The sequence below is a fragment of the Euleptes europaea genome, chromosome 7, assembly GCF_029931775.1.
Source record: "Euleptes europaea isolate rEulEur1 chromosome 7, rEulEur1.hap1, whole genome shotgun sequence".
Lineage (NCBI taxonomy): Eukaryota > Metazoa > Chordata > Lepidosauria > Squamata > Sphaerodactylidae > Euleptes > Euleptes europaea.
Window position 1 is genome coordinate 21,726,935 of NC_079318.1, and position 13,977 is coordinate 21,740,911.

Here is a 13,977-nt window from a genome sequence, read left to right on the forward strand (position 1 = left end):
GACAAAGGTAAACATTAGATTAAGTTTTTATGATGGGTTGCACAGCCCAACCCTGTGGGGACTGCAGTTGTTTGCTTGTGAAGTCATGCCATCTTCAGTTTAGAAGAGTGAATTGGACCAAGGAGCCCGCAACCAGCCTGCATTTTTCCTAAGGGGGGAAAATGCCATGCTTTCTCCAGGGCAAAGACTAGCCAAACACACAAGAGCAAGCAACCATTGGGCAAAAGCCTTCCAATGCAATAAATAACCAAAAAGCCCAACAGAACCTATGTCAAACCAGAGAATACCCAAAGAACCACGGGAAGCAAGAGAAAGGACACAATTATGGTCATGCAAAAAAAAAATACAGTAAATTTTAGGTTCAAGTTTATTGAGCCCAATTTTTTTTTTTGGGGGGGGTAAACCTGGAATAAGCCAAATACCTATACCAGTAAATATGGGTATTTGGCTTATTTTCAAGTTTACTGAAAAAATTCAGGCCCATTATAGTCTATGGGAATTTTTTCAAAGCTCCTATGGGGGCATTTTTGGAGATAGAGTCACCAAATTTGCCGCATGGCTGCAAGGGACTTTTCTTAGATGGTTGCCAAAGTTTGGTGAACCTTGGGACAGGGGGTCCAACATTATGGGCCAGCAAAGGGGTCGCCCCCATCCTCCAGGCGTTTGCGAGCCGAGCTGTCCATCAGTTTTCAGGTTCAGAAGTTGCTGAGGACTGGCAGAAGAGCTGATTGGCAGGCTGGCACTTCAAAGCCTGGGAGCTCTCTTCATATATGGAGGCACATAGCATGATGCCTATGCAAATTAGCTTCCAAACTGAGGATAACAGCTTAAATGCAAGAAAAATAAGGCACAGAAAACATTTATTTTGGTGGCAAATGACATCCTGTGAACAGTCCTTTATTATGGTCATCAAAAATCTGATTTCAAGAGATGGTCATAGTGTGGGAAATGAAGCCTCTACTTGGGATGACCTTCAGTTTGAGAGCAGGTTTACGGGGGTGGGGGGATTATATTGGAGCCAGCCAAAGTCATGAGCAAGGCAGAATGTGTCCAGGAATATTCAGGATTAGGATATTGGTACTGCTGAAATTCTTGAATATCTATCCAGGTCCCAAGTACATCTGAAAAAATACTGATAAAGTATTTTAGGGTATAGATTCAGACTGGATATAATTAAGTGCATTTCCCTATTAGGATGCCTTTATCTAGCAAACCAGACATAGAGCACTTTAGACCAATCTCTATACTCACTTTCCAGGGTAATGCTCAGAAGGCACTGTCTTGCCTCCCAGAAAAGTCAACCTGCTCATCTTAACCACACATTACCCTTTTTTCCTGGTCCTGCCAAAATAGATGGCTCTGGGAATTCTGTGTTCTCCCAGCAATTTCTGAAACTGTAAGATACATGGGGCCCAATGCAGATGGGGAAAGGAGGAATATGCCCTCCCTCACACTATCTTCCTGACCTAAAATGACCTGATCTTGGAATGCTGCTCCTTTCCCTGTTGGGGAAATTTACATGTAATCCACCAGCTCACATACATTTCATCCAATGGAGCAAACAGTGGGGGTTACCTCACTTTGTATTCCCAGCGATGTATTAAGAGTTTGAAAATGTTGTAAAAGACATCGCTTTAAAAGGGTTTTTGGATACCACGGCTTACAAATGGTTGGAAGACGTCTTCACAGCTAAAGGGGCCAAACAAAGTGCGAACGGTATTTTTTATAATGTTTTCAAACTCTTAATACATCGTTGGGAATACATAGAAAATGCGAACAGTATTTTTTATAACATTTTCAAACTCTTAATACATCACTGGGAATACAAGTGCGGTAACCCCCAGTGGCTCCCCAGGATCTTTTCAGGTGAGGAAATGACATATAGATATTCAAACCCCCTCTCCTTGTATGTCATGGTCCCAACCCAAATCAAGACCCTTCTGCACTTGAGAATTAAGTTTCACAGCTCACTGGAACTTGTGAATACAGAAGTCCTGGCACCCATCTAGCCTGATAGGACTGGGGCAGAGTCAGGATGGCCCTGGAAGCAGTGTAATATGAGGTTAAGCCCTGTCAGTTGCCAATGGGAGCTCAGTCTCTGTTTGCTAACTATTTTTGACTGTTATTAATTTACCTAGCCTGTGATGCAGAGGTCTTTTAGTCTGCTTTGCTTATAACCACTTTTTTGGGGGTCATCAAGTCACAGCTGACTTACAGCGAGCCTGTAAGGTTTTCAAGGCAAGATACGTTCAGAGGCAGTTTACCATAGCCTACCTCTGCAGCACCACCCTGGAGGTCTCCCATCCAAATACTTGCCAGGCTTTGCTTAGCTTCTGAGTTCTGATGAGACTGGGCTACCCAGGTCAGGGTTTATATCCACTATGCTTATTTATTACCTGCAGTGCTTGCTTTCATTGGTTTAGTCCAGAAAAAAATAACATACAGCTGTTGATTTAGTGATAACCAAGTTTATAGGAAAAACTGGACATATTGTGAAAACCAACTTCAGGCTCAACATATTGTGGTACTTTGACTAACGACAATCAAAAGAAAGAAGATAGTCTGTGTCCACAATTAATCATTTCAAAATCCATAATCTCTCTCTCAAAGTGAAAAGCTTGCATATATTGTTGTGCTCTCAGAACTGCAAGTATTTCTCAGTGATTTGGAGTTTTAAATGTAAAACACACACATACATTTTGGAAGTTTACCCAGGAACCCTCATGGATCAAAATGAAACAAGAGACGTCTCCTCTAGTTATGTTTTCGAGTCATTCTGGAACATTGGACACATTTCAAGAAACTTGTTTTTATTATTCAAGCCAATATTCTCTCCTTTGAAGACACACATTTCTCTGAAATTTCCTGCGTAATAAAGAATTGGCTACCTTACCCACTCCACTGGAGAGATTCGAATCTGTGCAAAGAGAAAGAAAAGTTAGATTTACTTTTCACAAATCTAGTTCAGTGACTCAGTTAATTAGTAACAGAAGCACTTTCCCTTGGGATTGTAGATCATTTTTTCTTCCATCTCAGATTTCTATCCACTCTCATACCAGTAGTTTCAGACTCGGAAGAAGCACAATCATGGCTCTGGCAGGAATGCGTGAACTTCTTGAAAAGTCGTTGGCAGAAAGTAAAGATGTCACTCCTTCAGATAAGATGTTTTTGCATGATGGAGAGTTGTATACTACTATGATTTGTTGCCCAGAAACACTGAAAATTCTCGACACCTTTGAAGCCAGGAGTGATGATGTGATTTTAGTGGGATACCCCAAAACTGGTGAGTACCTCTGTCTTTCAAGGAATACTTTGGTCTCTGTGTTCGTATGGATGGGGATTCATGTGAAAATTCATTTATCATTTATATCAAGGTCCCAATGAATATTACTAGAGAAAATAAAACTTCAATTGTGACAGGTTGAATGAGTTCTGTTTAATTTCATAGCAACATTTGAATCCAAATGGCAAAAGGCTGTGAAAAGCAAATTGGAGAGTCTGGGTCTCTCCCCCCAGGCTTTGCTGAAGTTGGGTAGAGACCAAACAAAGAGAATTATAACCCAGAGAGTTAATGATATTGAAAGGCAGTCTGACTTGCTGAGGGCACCTGGATTTATGTCCGCCCCTATGACTAGATACATTTTGGCCCCAGCTGCCTACCTTTCCATTTTGGAAATCCACACCCACAGAAGGGCATTCACTCTAGTCAGGTGTTCAGCCCTACCTTCTGCGGTCTTACAGGGAAGGTATAATAAGATCCCAAGCTCAGAGAGATTTTGTCCATGCAATTCTGGGGAAGTGAAACACTGCATCACATGTTTCTTAGATGCCCATTCCACAAGGTTGCCCGTTCTAAGCTGATTCGATCAATGTCTGAGAAAATTTCAGGATATTCTGATAAATTTCAGGTTAGGAAGCTCCTCTTGGAGGAAAATCCCCACCAAATCAGTGAGGTCGCCAAATTCTGTGCAGCAATCTATAAACTTTGTCAAAGTCTTTTATTATAAAATCCAAAGAAATTACGGAAAACGAAGAAGAGAGGGATTTTTAAAAAAATATGTGTCAAAATGTTTATTTTTTACCTAACTGTAAATTATTTTAATTATATTTATTCTTTCAATTTAATATAACATAACTTTTAAATAATATCAATGTACCCGTGGTAACATTGCTGTTATGTTCTTAATCTTTATTGGCGCAATGCCGCAATTAATGTACTACTACTACTACTACATCATAGCAGCATAAAAATTGAATAAATATAACGGGGTTGGGGGCTTCCATTTTATGTAGTTTCAGAACTATACAGCTCATGAAAGGAGGGTTGCTTGCTATGACTTAAATGTAAAAATAAGATCAATGTTATATTTGCTCTAGTAATATCCAGTTTAGACTACTGTAATGCAATCCATGTGGGGTTGCTCTGAAAGACTACTCAGAAGCTTCATCCAGTGCAGAATATTATACTATCCACAATGAAGCAGTCAGGATTCTGATGGGAGCCACCAACAACGATCTCTTACCACTGAATTCTGTGTCATCTGCATTGGCTTCCAGTCTGCTACTAAGCCAAGTTCAAGATACTGTTTTGACCTATAATTCTGTATTTAGGTCTCCAAAACCCTCAACATTGTCTGAATGTCCACCAGGGCATTATCATATACATAATGGCCGATTTGTCCCAAGTGTGTGGATCAAAAAAATCTGCACAGTGAGGGCCACTTGGGAACTGGGTAGATGTTTCTGCCAACCTGGGGGAGTTTACACACTGTTGCAGGGAACAAATAATGGAATACTGCATCTGCTATGGGCCTGGGCCTGTTAGTGAAGCAATAGGCATCTTTCACATATTTAGAACACAATGGTTGTAGCACAGTTCTTACTCTACTTTGCTATGACGCAGTCTGTCTATGGTGAAGATACACTCGACAGTTTCAAATGCAACTAAACCTTCTAAACCAAATATATACTTAATTGCAAACAACCCCATTTTGAAGTCTTCTGGTTATAAGGATCCAACGCCCACTAAATTAGAGCTGCGTTCATCCCATATACATGCCATCAGAACTCACAGATACTGTGCTGTGGACCTCAATTTTGAGTCTGCTATGGCTGCATATATGAAAAGTCACATGTTTGTGTTTTCTAACAATATTTTCTGCATTGCCCCAGGTACTAATTGGGTTGGTCAGATTTTAGTTGAGTTGGAAGCTGCATCTGGAAAATATGATGAAGAAGAAAGGAAAAAGAGATGCACAGGGCAAAACGAAAAGGAATTATTACTATTTCCATATTTAGAATTTGGAGATCCAGCAAAATTTGAGGTCAGTATCTGCAGAAATATACTAAAGCAAGGGATTTTTGGGTCCAACCCAATAGTATCCTATGCTCTTCCTGCAGGGAACATAAGAACATAAGAAAAGCTATGCTGGATCAGTCCAAGTCCAGCAGTCTGTTCACACAGCAGCCAACCAGGTGCTGCTAGGAAGCCCCCAAACAAGATGACTGCAGCAGCACCATCCTGCCTGTGTTCCATAGCTTCTAATATGATAGGCATGCTTCTCTGATACTATCGAGAATAGGTATGCATCATGACTAGTAACCATTTTTACTAGTAGCCATGAATAGTCCTCTTCTCCATGAACATGTCCACTCCATCTTAAAGCCTTCTAAGCTGGCAGCCGTTACTACATCCTGCGGCAGGGGGTTCCACAATTTCCAGTGCATAGCAACTGCACTGGAATTCACTTCTTCCAAACCTCACCAATCCCAGTGATGCCCATGGTCAGCCATATATGGATAAAGATGCCAAAAGGCCTCTCTGACATCAGTATGGCCCTACTCAAATGCAGAACGCAACAAGGGAGGAACACATTCACCTTTGGAACAGGGAGGACTGTAGCATGCCCGGTAGTTATCTTGTCCATACTGAACCACCCACGAATGCATTCTTCAGTTTCAGGACTGCTGCCTGCTGGTATCCCTAACAAACAGACTACAGAATCACAGGTAGAGCTGTCACAGCACACCCATGATAGGTATAACTGTGATGGTCAAACAACTACTTGTTAAGTTGCCTGCAAAGGTGTAGAAACCAAAAAAGGAAAAGAGAGTTAGCAACTGCACAGCAGAGCATCAAAATACACACTGGTCACTGCAGCTGCTGCTGCTGCTGTAGTCTCTGAAGAAGGTTGGCACTGTGCTGTGAATGGACATGCTGGCTTCGACCCCTGTAGGAGGGCTGCCTGAAGACAACAAAATTATACACAATGAGCCAAGTTCGGCAGTAGTGAGGAAGAACAAGCAGATGTGTACAGTCTGTATAGGATGTTCTTCAAGTTTCTTAATGTCAGCCCTCCCCAAGTTTTACATGATCATCTATGTAATCTATGTAATCTATCTAATTTCCATCTATGTAATCAATCCTGCTTGTAGCGGTGGCAAAGGAGTATGAAATGGTATAAGTGATGGGATTTTACTCATAGTGGCAATGCAACAAACTGTCATTTTGATACCCTCTTAGTCCAATTTCCAAGAACGTGTGAAGACTGCTGTGTTTTGGAAAGCTTTTACACTGAGATAGCAAATTTGACCCCCCCCCTTGCTTCAATATGTTTAACTTTTCTAGTTTTGACATATTAGCTTTAAACCATCTGTAACATTGAGATGTAAATATTTTTGGGTTATATGTTGGTTAATTTGGGATTAAGTTGTATTATTAATTGATGGCACTATGTGAACCACTTTGGGAATCTACAGGAACGGAACTATAAATGTTTTAATAAATAAATAAATAATAGTATTCACACAGAGATGTTTACTGACATATTTTTGCCAAACTCTTAAAGCGGATGAAGAAACTGCCTTCCAGAAGAGTGGTAAAAACCCATCTCGCTCCTCAAAAACTACCCAAATCAATTTATCAAAAGAAGGCAAAGGTAAGTGCTCTGTTTAAGATTTTGTTCATGCAGATTTTGTTCCTGCAACCACAGAAAGATGACAAATGGCAAATCATGTCACAAGGAAGCTTGGAGGGAAAACACTGCAGTTTGGCGCAAAAACGGGGGGTGGGTGGGAAGATTTTATGTGAAAGATCCCTCAGGTTGTTCGGCAATTGGCATTCTGTCCTATCACAGGGATGACCCACCAGCCCGGGAAGTATTCCTGAGCACGCTGCGTTTGAGGAGAACGGAAGGAGATCGAGAACAGAGCACACGGACGCGTTGGCCCCAAATGAATCTTTTAAAACCCTGCTCTCGACTGGCTGTTTCTTGGAACGCATTTTAACATGTGTGCTTGTGTTTTATAGATATTGGTTTTGTTTCGGAATCCAAAGGACACAGCTGTCTCTTACTTACATTTTGCAAATGGCATGAAGTTGTTTCCAACCCAAAAATCCTGGGATGAATTCTTTTCAGACTTTATCAGTGGAAAAGGTGTGTTTGCGTCTTCTTTTAACCTTTCCGGTCAATTCTGGGATAAATGCAACTGCAGTAAGAACACAAAGGGTCTCATTCTTTTTTACTGTGTAATTTCATAGACTTTCTACTGCAATTTGCAATGATTTTATAACGAAAGTTAAAGAAAACCTAGCAGAAGTGTCTGAAGTTTCTAGGTTTCTATAGAAAACCTGGAAAATAGGATGACCTTTGTGTGAATGTGTGTGTTTGTGTGTATGTGCACCTCATTGGTTGCTCTCCTATTGTAAATCCTATTTTGGCTATCCGTAGTAGCTTAATAGCCCCATACTAAATGCACATTATGGTGACACACATAATCGCTCACCCACATTCAGTGTATTTTTTTAATGGGTTCCAAGTTTAGAAACTGAGATTCTGACAGCCCATTCCTAAGCTTTCAGTGGCAGGAGACGGCATGGACAAGGTGCCGCGGTGGCGCTTCCTAACCCGTTTCCTGGCCACCAAAATTCTTTAAAAAGCCTTTTATATGCTTTTTAATGTTTAAATGGGGCAAAATGGCCCATAGAGAATAGCGAGGCTGTGCCTGAAAAATAGCAGTCACAGCACCGCCATTCTCAGTGCCGGAGTCCAGGGCAGAAAAGGGACAGGTATCTCTGCCCCCGGCACACCCAAGGAATGCCTCCTGGGATGCCAGGACACTCTCCGGAATACCGGCACAGGCCTTTATGCTGGTGGGATGCCAGCAGAAGGCCCAGCCAGTGTCCCTGGGCAAGCGCTGCCATGGCAGCATGGGAGACTGGCATCCAGGCCTCCCTGCTGACGTTGGGGCTACTCATGGCGGTGTAAGTAGCCTGGGTGCCGGTGCGGGGGCCCCCAACACCGGTGCAGTTCCTTCCTGGCCTCCTGAGGACTTTTGTCCTTGGAGTTCAGGAATGGGCTGTGAACCTCAGTTTGTTGAGAGCTTGTGGTTTGTTGTGATGCCTGAATGTAGAAACTCCAGCTGGGTTTTGTAGCACCACTCCTCTCAGCTTCATGCATACAGAGGCAGTGTTACAAAGCAGAAGAAAAACATGTCTGTTTTTAACTTCATATGTAGTAGAAAAGAGCAAGAGTCCAGTAGCACCTTAAAGACTAACACAAATATTTTCTGGCAGGGTATTAGCTTTCGTGAGCCACAGCTCACTTCTTCAGATTCTAGCTGTATCTGAAGAAGTGAGCTGTGGCTCACGAAAGCTCATACCCTGCAAGAAAATATTTTTGTTAGTCTTTAAGGTGCTACTGGACTCTTGCTCTTTTCTACTACTGCAGACAGACTAACACGGCTACCCACTGTGATTTAACTTCATATAGCTGTCAATACACTTTCTTAGGACATTCCCTGCTTTTTACCTCTAACATCTCCCCATTCTCTCCCACCCTCTGGGTAGTTTAAGAGGCCATATGGAAAAACCATCGAAAGAATCCCCTTTTGACTCAAAAGAAGCTCAGTTCTTTAAACTTTGGGTGGAATGTGCAAGGAAGATTTGCACACCTCTCCTATGGGCAATGATGTGTTGGTTGTTCATGCAGAATCTTTGGTTATTCATGCAGAATTTACACCAGAAGCATGATTTATACAACTCCATTGTAGGTGATTCCACATCACATGTGAAACTGCTTCATGATTTTGTGCATGAAGGACATGACTTTTAAAACTAAGGCCTAATATTGGAAAGTTTATTAAGATTTTATGGAAATCCTTGACCTGTTTCCCTTTTAGTGCCCTACGGTCTTTATTTGAACCATATCATTGAGTGGAACAAGTATCTGGATGACAAAAATGTCATGTTTATGACCTACGAGGAAATAAAAGAGGTGAGCATTATTATTTTTTTACTTTGGACACATCATGTTAATCAAATGCTATCCCAGAAATAATACTAAGAGGATTTAAACCAGGATTTCTGCTTGATGGTTTTTGCGTGCTTCCTAAATATCAGAAATGTCGACTTTTAACATTCAACCTCTGGATCTATTAGCTCAGCCTTTCTCTCTTTTCCTTTGTGTAATCAGGATCAGTTATTAATAAATAATCAAACAATTTCAGCCTGTTGACCTTTAGAATGCCTTTGTGAACTACATCATACTCATTTGTATGCAAGTTCATATCTGGAAATGACAAAAGATTCAACAGCTCCTAAAGCAACTTATTGCTTTAATTTTAAAATACAAATAAACATGTCTTCTGAATGAAGGTGAACTCCATTCAATAGCAATGCACTTGTTTGTTTTCCTTTATTCAGAATCCAGCTCTGGAAATGAAACGGATGGCTGAATTCTTTGATTTTTCTGTGAGTAAACAAGAGATTCAGTCCATTGTGGAGAAAACCACTTTCAAAGCCATGAAAGATCAAGCTGCAGAAACTAATGAAGGAATTGGGAATATTCTTTTCCGTAAAGGTAAATTCTTATATACATGATGGGACTGATCAGTTGTCTATAGCTTGTTGTCCATCTTAGGTTGCTCTGTTCATACATATCTTATAGTATGAAGTAAACCAGGTAGGGAATAGCCTGATCTGGTCAGATCTCGTAAGCTAAGCTGTATCAATACTTGGAAGGAAGACTCTGCAGAGGAAGACACCCTCTGCTCCTCATTTGTCTTGAATGCCCTTTGCTGGGGTAGCCGTAAATTGACTGTGACTTGATGGTATTTTACACACACATACACAAAGTAAGTCTACTAGCTAAAAATAATCAGGGTAGACATACATGTGAATCAAATCTGCATGGTACAACTTTTCCTGGACTCTCTTGGGCCTAATGAAGAACTGGCTATTCCATCCTAAGTAGAGATGTACCTTTCTAAGCCCATTGACTTCCATGGATTTAGAAGGGTGTAACACCACATAGGACGACCCTGTAATTCTTTCAAAATATTTGCAGATAGAGACTCCCTTGAATGATGGGAAGAATACCCCATTCATTTCAGAGCTGTTTAAAATTTATAAAAGCTTTGTTGTTGGAACCTTTTCCACTGATGAACTCATCCACGTAAAAATAGATCTAAAGATTCCCAGCGCCAACCTCTTGCAAAGTGCTACCAGTCTCCTAGCTAATTTCCCCCAATATAAGGAGACCCCTCTAACTGGCATAACAGTATCCACAGCAGAAGCATGCAGACAACTTAAATGGATACTGCGACTAATGCAAGACTTTGGGATACCCAAACCCAAACCAGTACAACTCTTTGAAGACAACCAAAGATGCATAAAACTTGCACAGATTGAGAAGATCAACTCAAGAACTAAACATATGGATGTGACACATCACCTAGTAAGAAAGGGCTTGTTGAGTTACAATACTATCCTAAGGAAGAAATGATTGTAGGCACACTTGCCAACCCACTTTCTTGAGACAAGTTAACCTCTGTTAGCACAAACTTATAAACAGCAAAGGCAAGGGGATGGGAAGAGGAAGTTGTTGCAAAAAAAAGTCAGAAAGACTAGGTTTTCATCAGAAGGGTGTGTTACATTATATTGCAGAGCACATATAAAACAAGATCCAGTCAAAAGAGGAAACAAAGTGATGGGGTGGGTACAGGGCCGGATTTAGGTTTGATGAGGCCCTAAGCTATTGAAGGTAATGGGGCCCTTTATATGTCCAGCTGTCCTTTGTCAACAACAAATTGTCACTGTTTTTTGTGTTGAATATATGCTATATGGTAATTTATGGACCTAATAGGTATCTAAAGCCATTCACACATAACAAATATGTTATGCAGAATGTAGGCACCCTATATATAGAAATGAGCAAACCAGTGATATTTTAGGGAGCAGGCTAGCAGGCAGGGCCCATTACTTACATCATAGGAGCCTACACAACACAAAACACTGTTGCTGTATGTAGGTTTTATTTTATTTGTTTTTTATCTTATATTTTGGAAATGTACATCAAGTTTTTTTCCCTTTAAATTTTTTTGGGGCCCCCAAGAGAGTGGGGCCCTAAGCTACAGCTTGTTTAGCTTATACGTAAATCCGGCACTGGATGGGTATGAAGAGAAAACTGCCCTAGCCATGACACGATAATAGTACTTATTCAAGGAAGAGACATTTCTGTCTTTCACCATCATAGTTATTATACTTTATATTTGCAGGTATAGTGGGTGACTGGAAGAATGTCTTCTCAGAAGCCCAAAATGAAGAAATGGATAGAAAATTCGAAGAGATTGTAGCGAGGACAAAGCTGGGGAAGATGATAAAGTACGATGTGTATTGTAAGGGCTGAGGACAACCATGTTCTAGATTTCTCGTGGCAGGACGGTAATAGATTAATTTGAATCAATCAGAATCAGTTTTGTTTGTATTTTTTAAATGTCTGTGCTTTCTTATGTTAAGATTGCCTTTGGCTATCAGCAATAAATAAACCTGAACCAATTTAGTTGAATACAGTTTTTAAGCCTATCACCTCCTTTTACATTGCTAATTCAACGTATTTTTTTAAAGTTGAAGAATTTTGCAAATGTTAATAAAATGCTCTATTTACATATAGACTCTCTCTCTCCCTCTCCCCCCTCTCTAAATTTATCTCTTATAAATGAAAATATCAAATATTGACTGGGGGAGGGGGAGGATATATATTCCAAAGTAATTGTTCACCTAGGACAGAATCAGCTTTGTTAAGTGTTTTTAAAATTTCTGTGATTTCTTATGTTAAGATTGCCTTTGGCTATCATCAATAAATAAACCTGAACCAATTTTGTTAAGTGCAATTTTTTCTGGCCTATTGCCTCCTTTTACAGTGCTAATTCAATGTATTTTTTAAAAGTTGAAGAATTTTGCAAATGTTAATAAAATGTTCTACTTACATATAGAGTCTCTCTCTCTCTCCTTTCCCCCTCTCTCTAATTTTATCTCTTATCTTAAAATATCAAATATTGACGGGAGGGGAAGATATGCCAAAATAATTGTTCACCAAGGATGCCAAAACCTCTTGGGCTGGCCCTGACTACATGTGTTCTTTACTCATGTCCATTTTGCTTATTTAAGGGTGCCACTATCGTGTATCTGCATGCATGTACGTACAGTTCCCCCAAGACATAAAAAAAGAGGGGAATGCAATCCCCCGAAAGGTTCACTTAATACATTAGGATTAAAATTAAGCCTACAAACACGCAATATTCTCATAACACAAAACATGAAAAAAAACTTCAAAGAGAGCACAGTAGTTTTGCAGTAAATTAAAAAAATCCCCTAAAACATCAAACCATGAATAAAACCACTCCTACAAAAAAAAACCAAACAATTTTTTTTTGAAAACTGCGAGTTTTCAAATCTTTCAAAGTATAAACAACACACAGGTTTGTGTAGTTTCCCTGTTGCTGCTACAGCTGCCAATACAACATAGTGGAAGTGAGGCTTCCCCATGACAGGTTTCCCTATAGTTTTCCTGCCCCAGCCCCCTGGCAGCAGCTATTACCTTCTCCCACTGGGGCTTTTCTGGGGTTTTTTTTTTAATGGCAATTGACTACCGTTATATCATTATGATGTTATAACAATCTGTGTATCAGCTTCTCTGAATTCCTTTCATCTTTAAAGGGGTAAGTCTCTAGCCTCTTTCATTGCAGAGGTATGCCTTTCCCCTCATATTTCCATAAGGAAAAGGGCCTAGAGGCTTTTTTTTTAAAAAGGCTGGGAATTTACAGAGCATGATACACACATGGTTCTAATGTTCACTTGCCAATTATAAAAATAAAAAAATATTTTATTCACTATGTTCCAACCGTCCGTCATGTAACTCCTGGGTTTTCAAACGGCATAATACACTTTTATTATGTGATAGGTAGATAATCTGATTGATTTTTATACTTTTACAATTACATATTTAGATATATTTTATTTTACTTGATTATTATTCATGCTTGTCATATGGTATTGTATTCGACTAAGTTTATTTTTCCATTGAATCTGCTTTATTGTTTTTGTATATCAAACGGTTTTTACCTTTCCCTTTTTTTTCCCTTCTGTATCCCCTTAATTATAAAAATAAACCTTTTTAAAAAAAAAATAGTGGCAGGGAGAGAAAATGGCTACCAGGATCAGGGGAAATTGCTGCTGTTTGGGCAGGACTTTTCCAGGATTTGTTGCAATCTTTCCCCAAACCTCGCAGCAAAGCAGATTTGTTTGTTAAAGGCCAAAGTGGAGGGAAACCTGGGAGATACACAAATGCACCACGATGCTGTGGGCCGGCAGGGAAAAATACTTCCCAACAGCACTAAACCTGAAGCAAATAAATGGTGGAAAAGGCCATACAGACCAAGGAACCACATGTTAAACTGGCTATCTGTAGTGGCTCCAACTGAGGCAGTGCAAAAATTGCGTAGGAGGGTTGCAAGCACACCATTCCAGATAATACGTTAGAGGAACATCCGAAAATAACACTGAGAAAATAACTCTTTACTGCCCTTGCTGTGAGCAGCACAAAAGAGCTGCAACACTTGTAACACTTTAAATCTTACTCTTGGTTTCTTCGCATCCCATACAAATTTATTGATTCTTTGTTGCCAGTTTTTTAGGGC

General features: G+C 40.1%; 1 protein-coding gene across 1 annotated transcript; it reads left to right on the forward strand.

Moving 5' to 3' along the window:
• Nucleotides 1-3,087: 3,087 nt before the first annotated feature.
• Nucleotides 3,088-11,687, forward strand: LOC130481212 (sulfotransferase 6B1-like). Its single transcript, XM_056853960.1, has 7 exons — nucleotides 3,088-3,283; nucleotides 5,173-5,324; nucleotides 6,849-6,938; nucleotides 7,310-7,436; nucleotides 9,181-9,275; nucleotides 9,704-9,860; nucleotides 11,557-11,687. The coding sequence occupies exons 1-7, from the start codon at nucleotides 3,088-3,090 to the stop codon at nucleotides 11,685-11,687; spliced, it is 948 nt and encodes a 315-aa protein (XP_056709938.1).
• The last annotated feature ends 2,290 nt before the right edge of the window (nucleotides 11,688-13,977 follow it).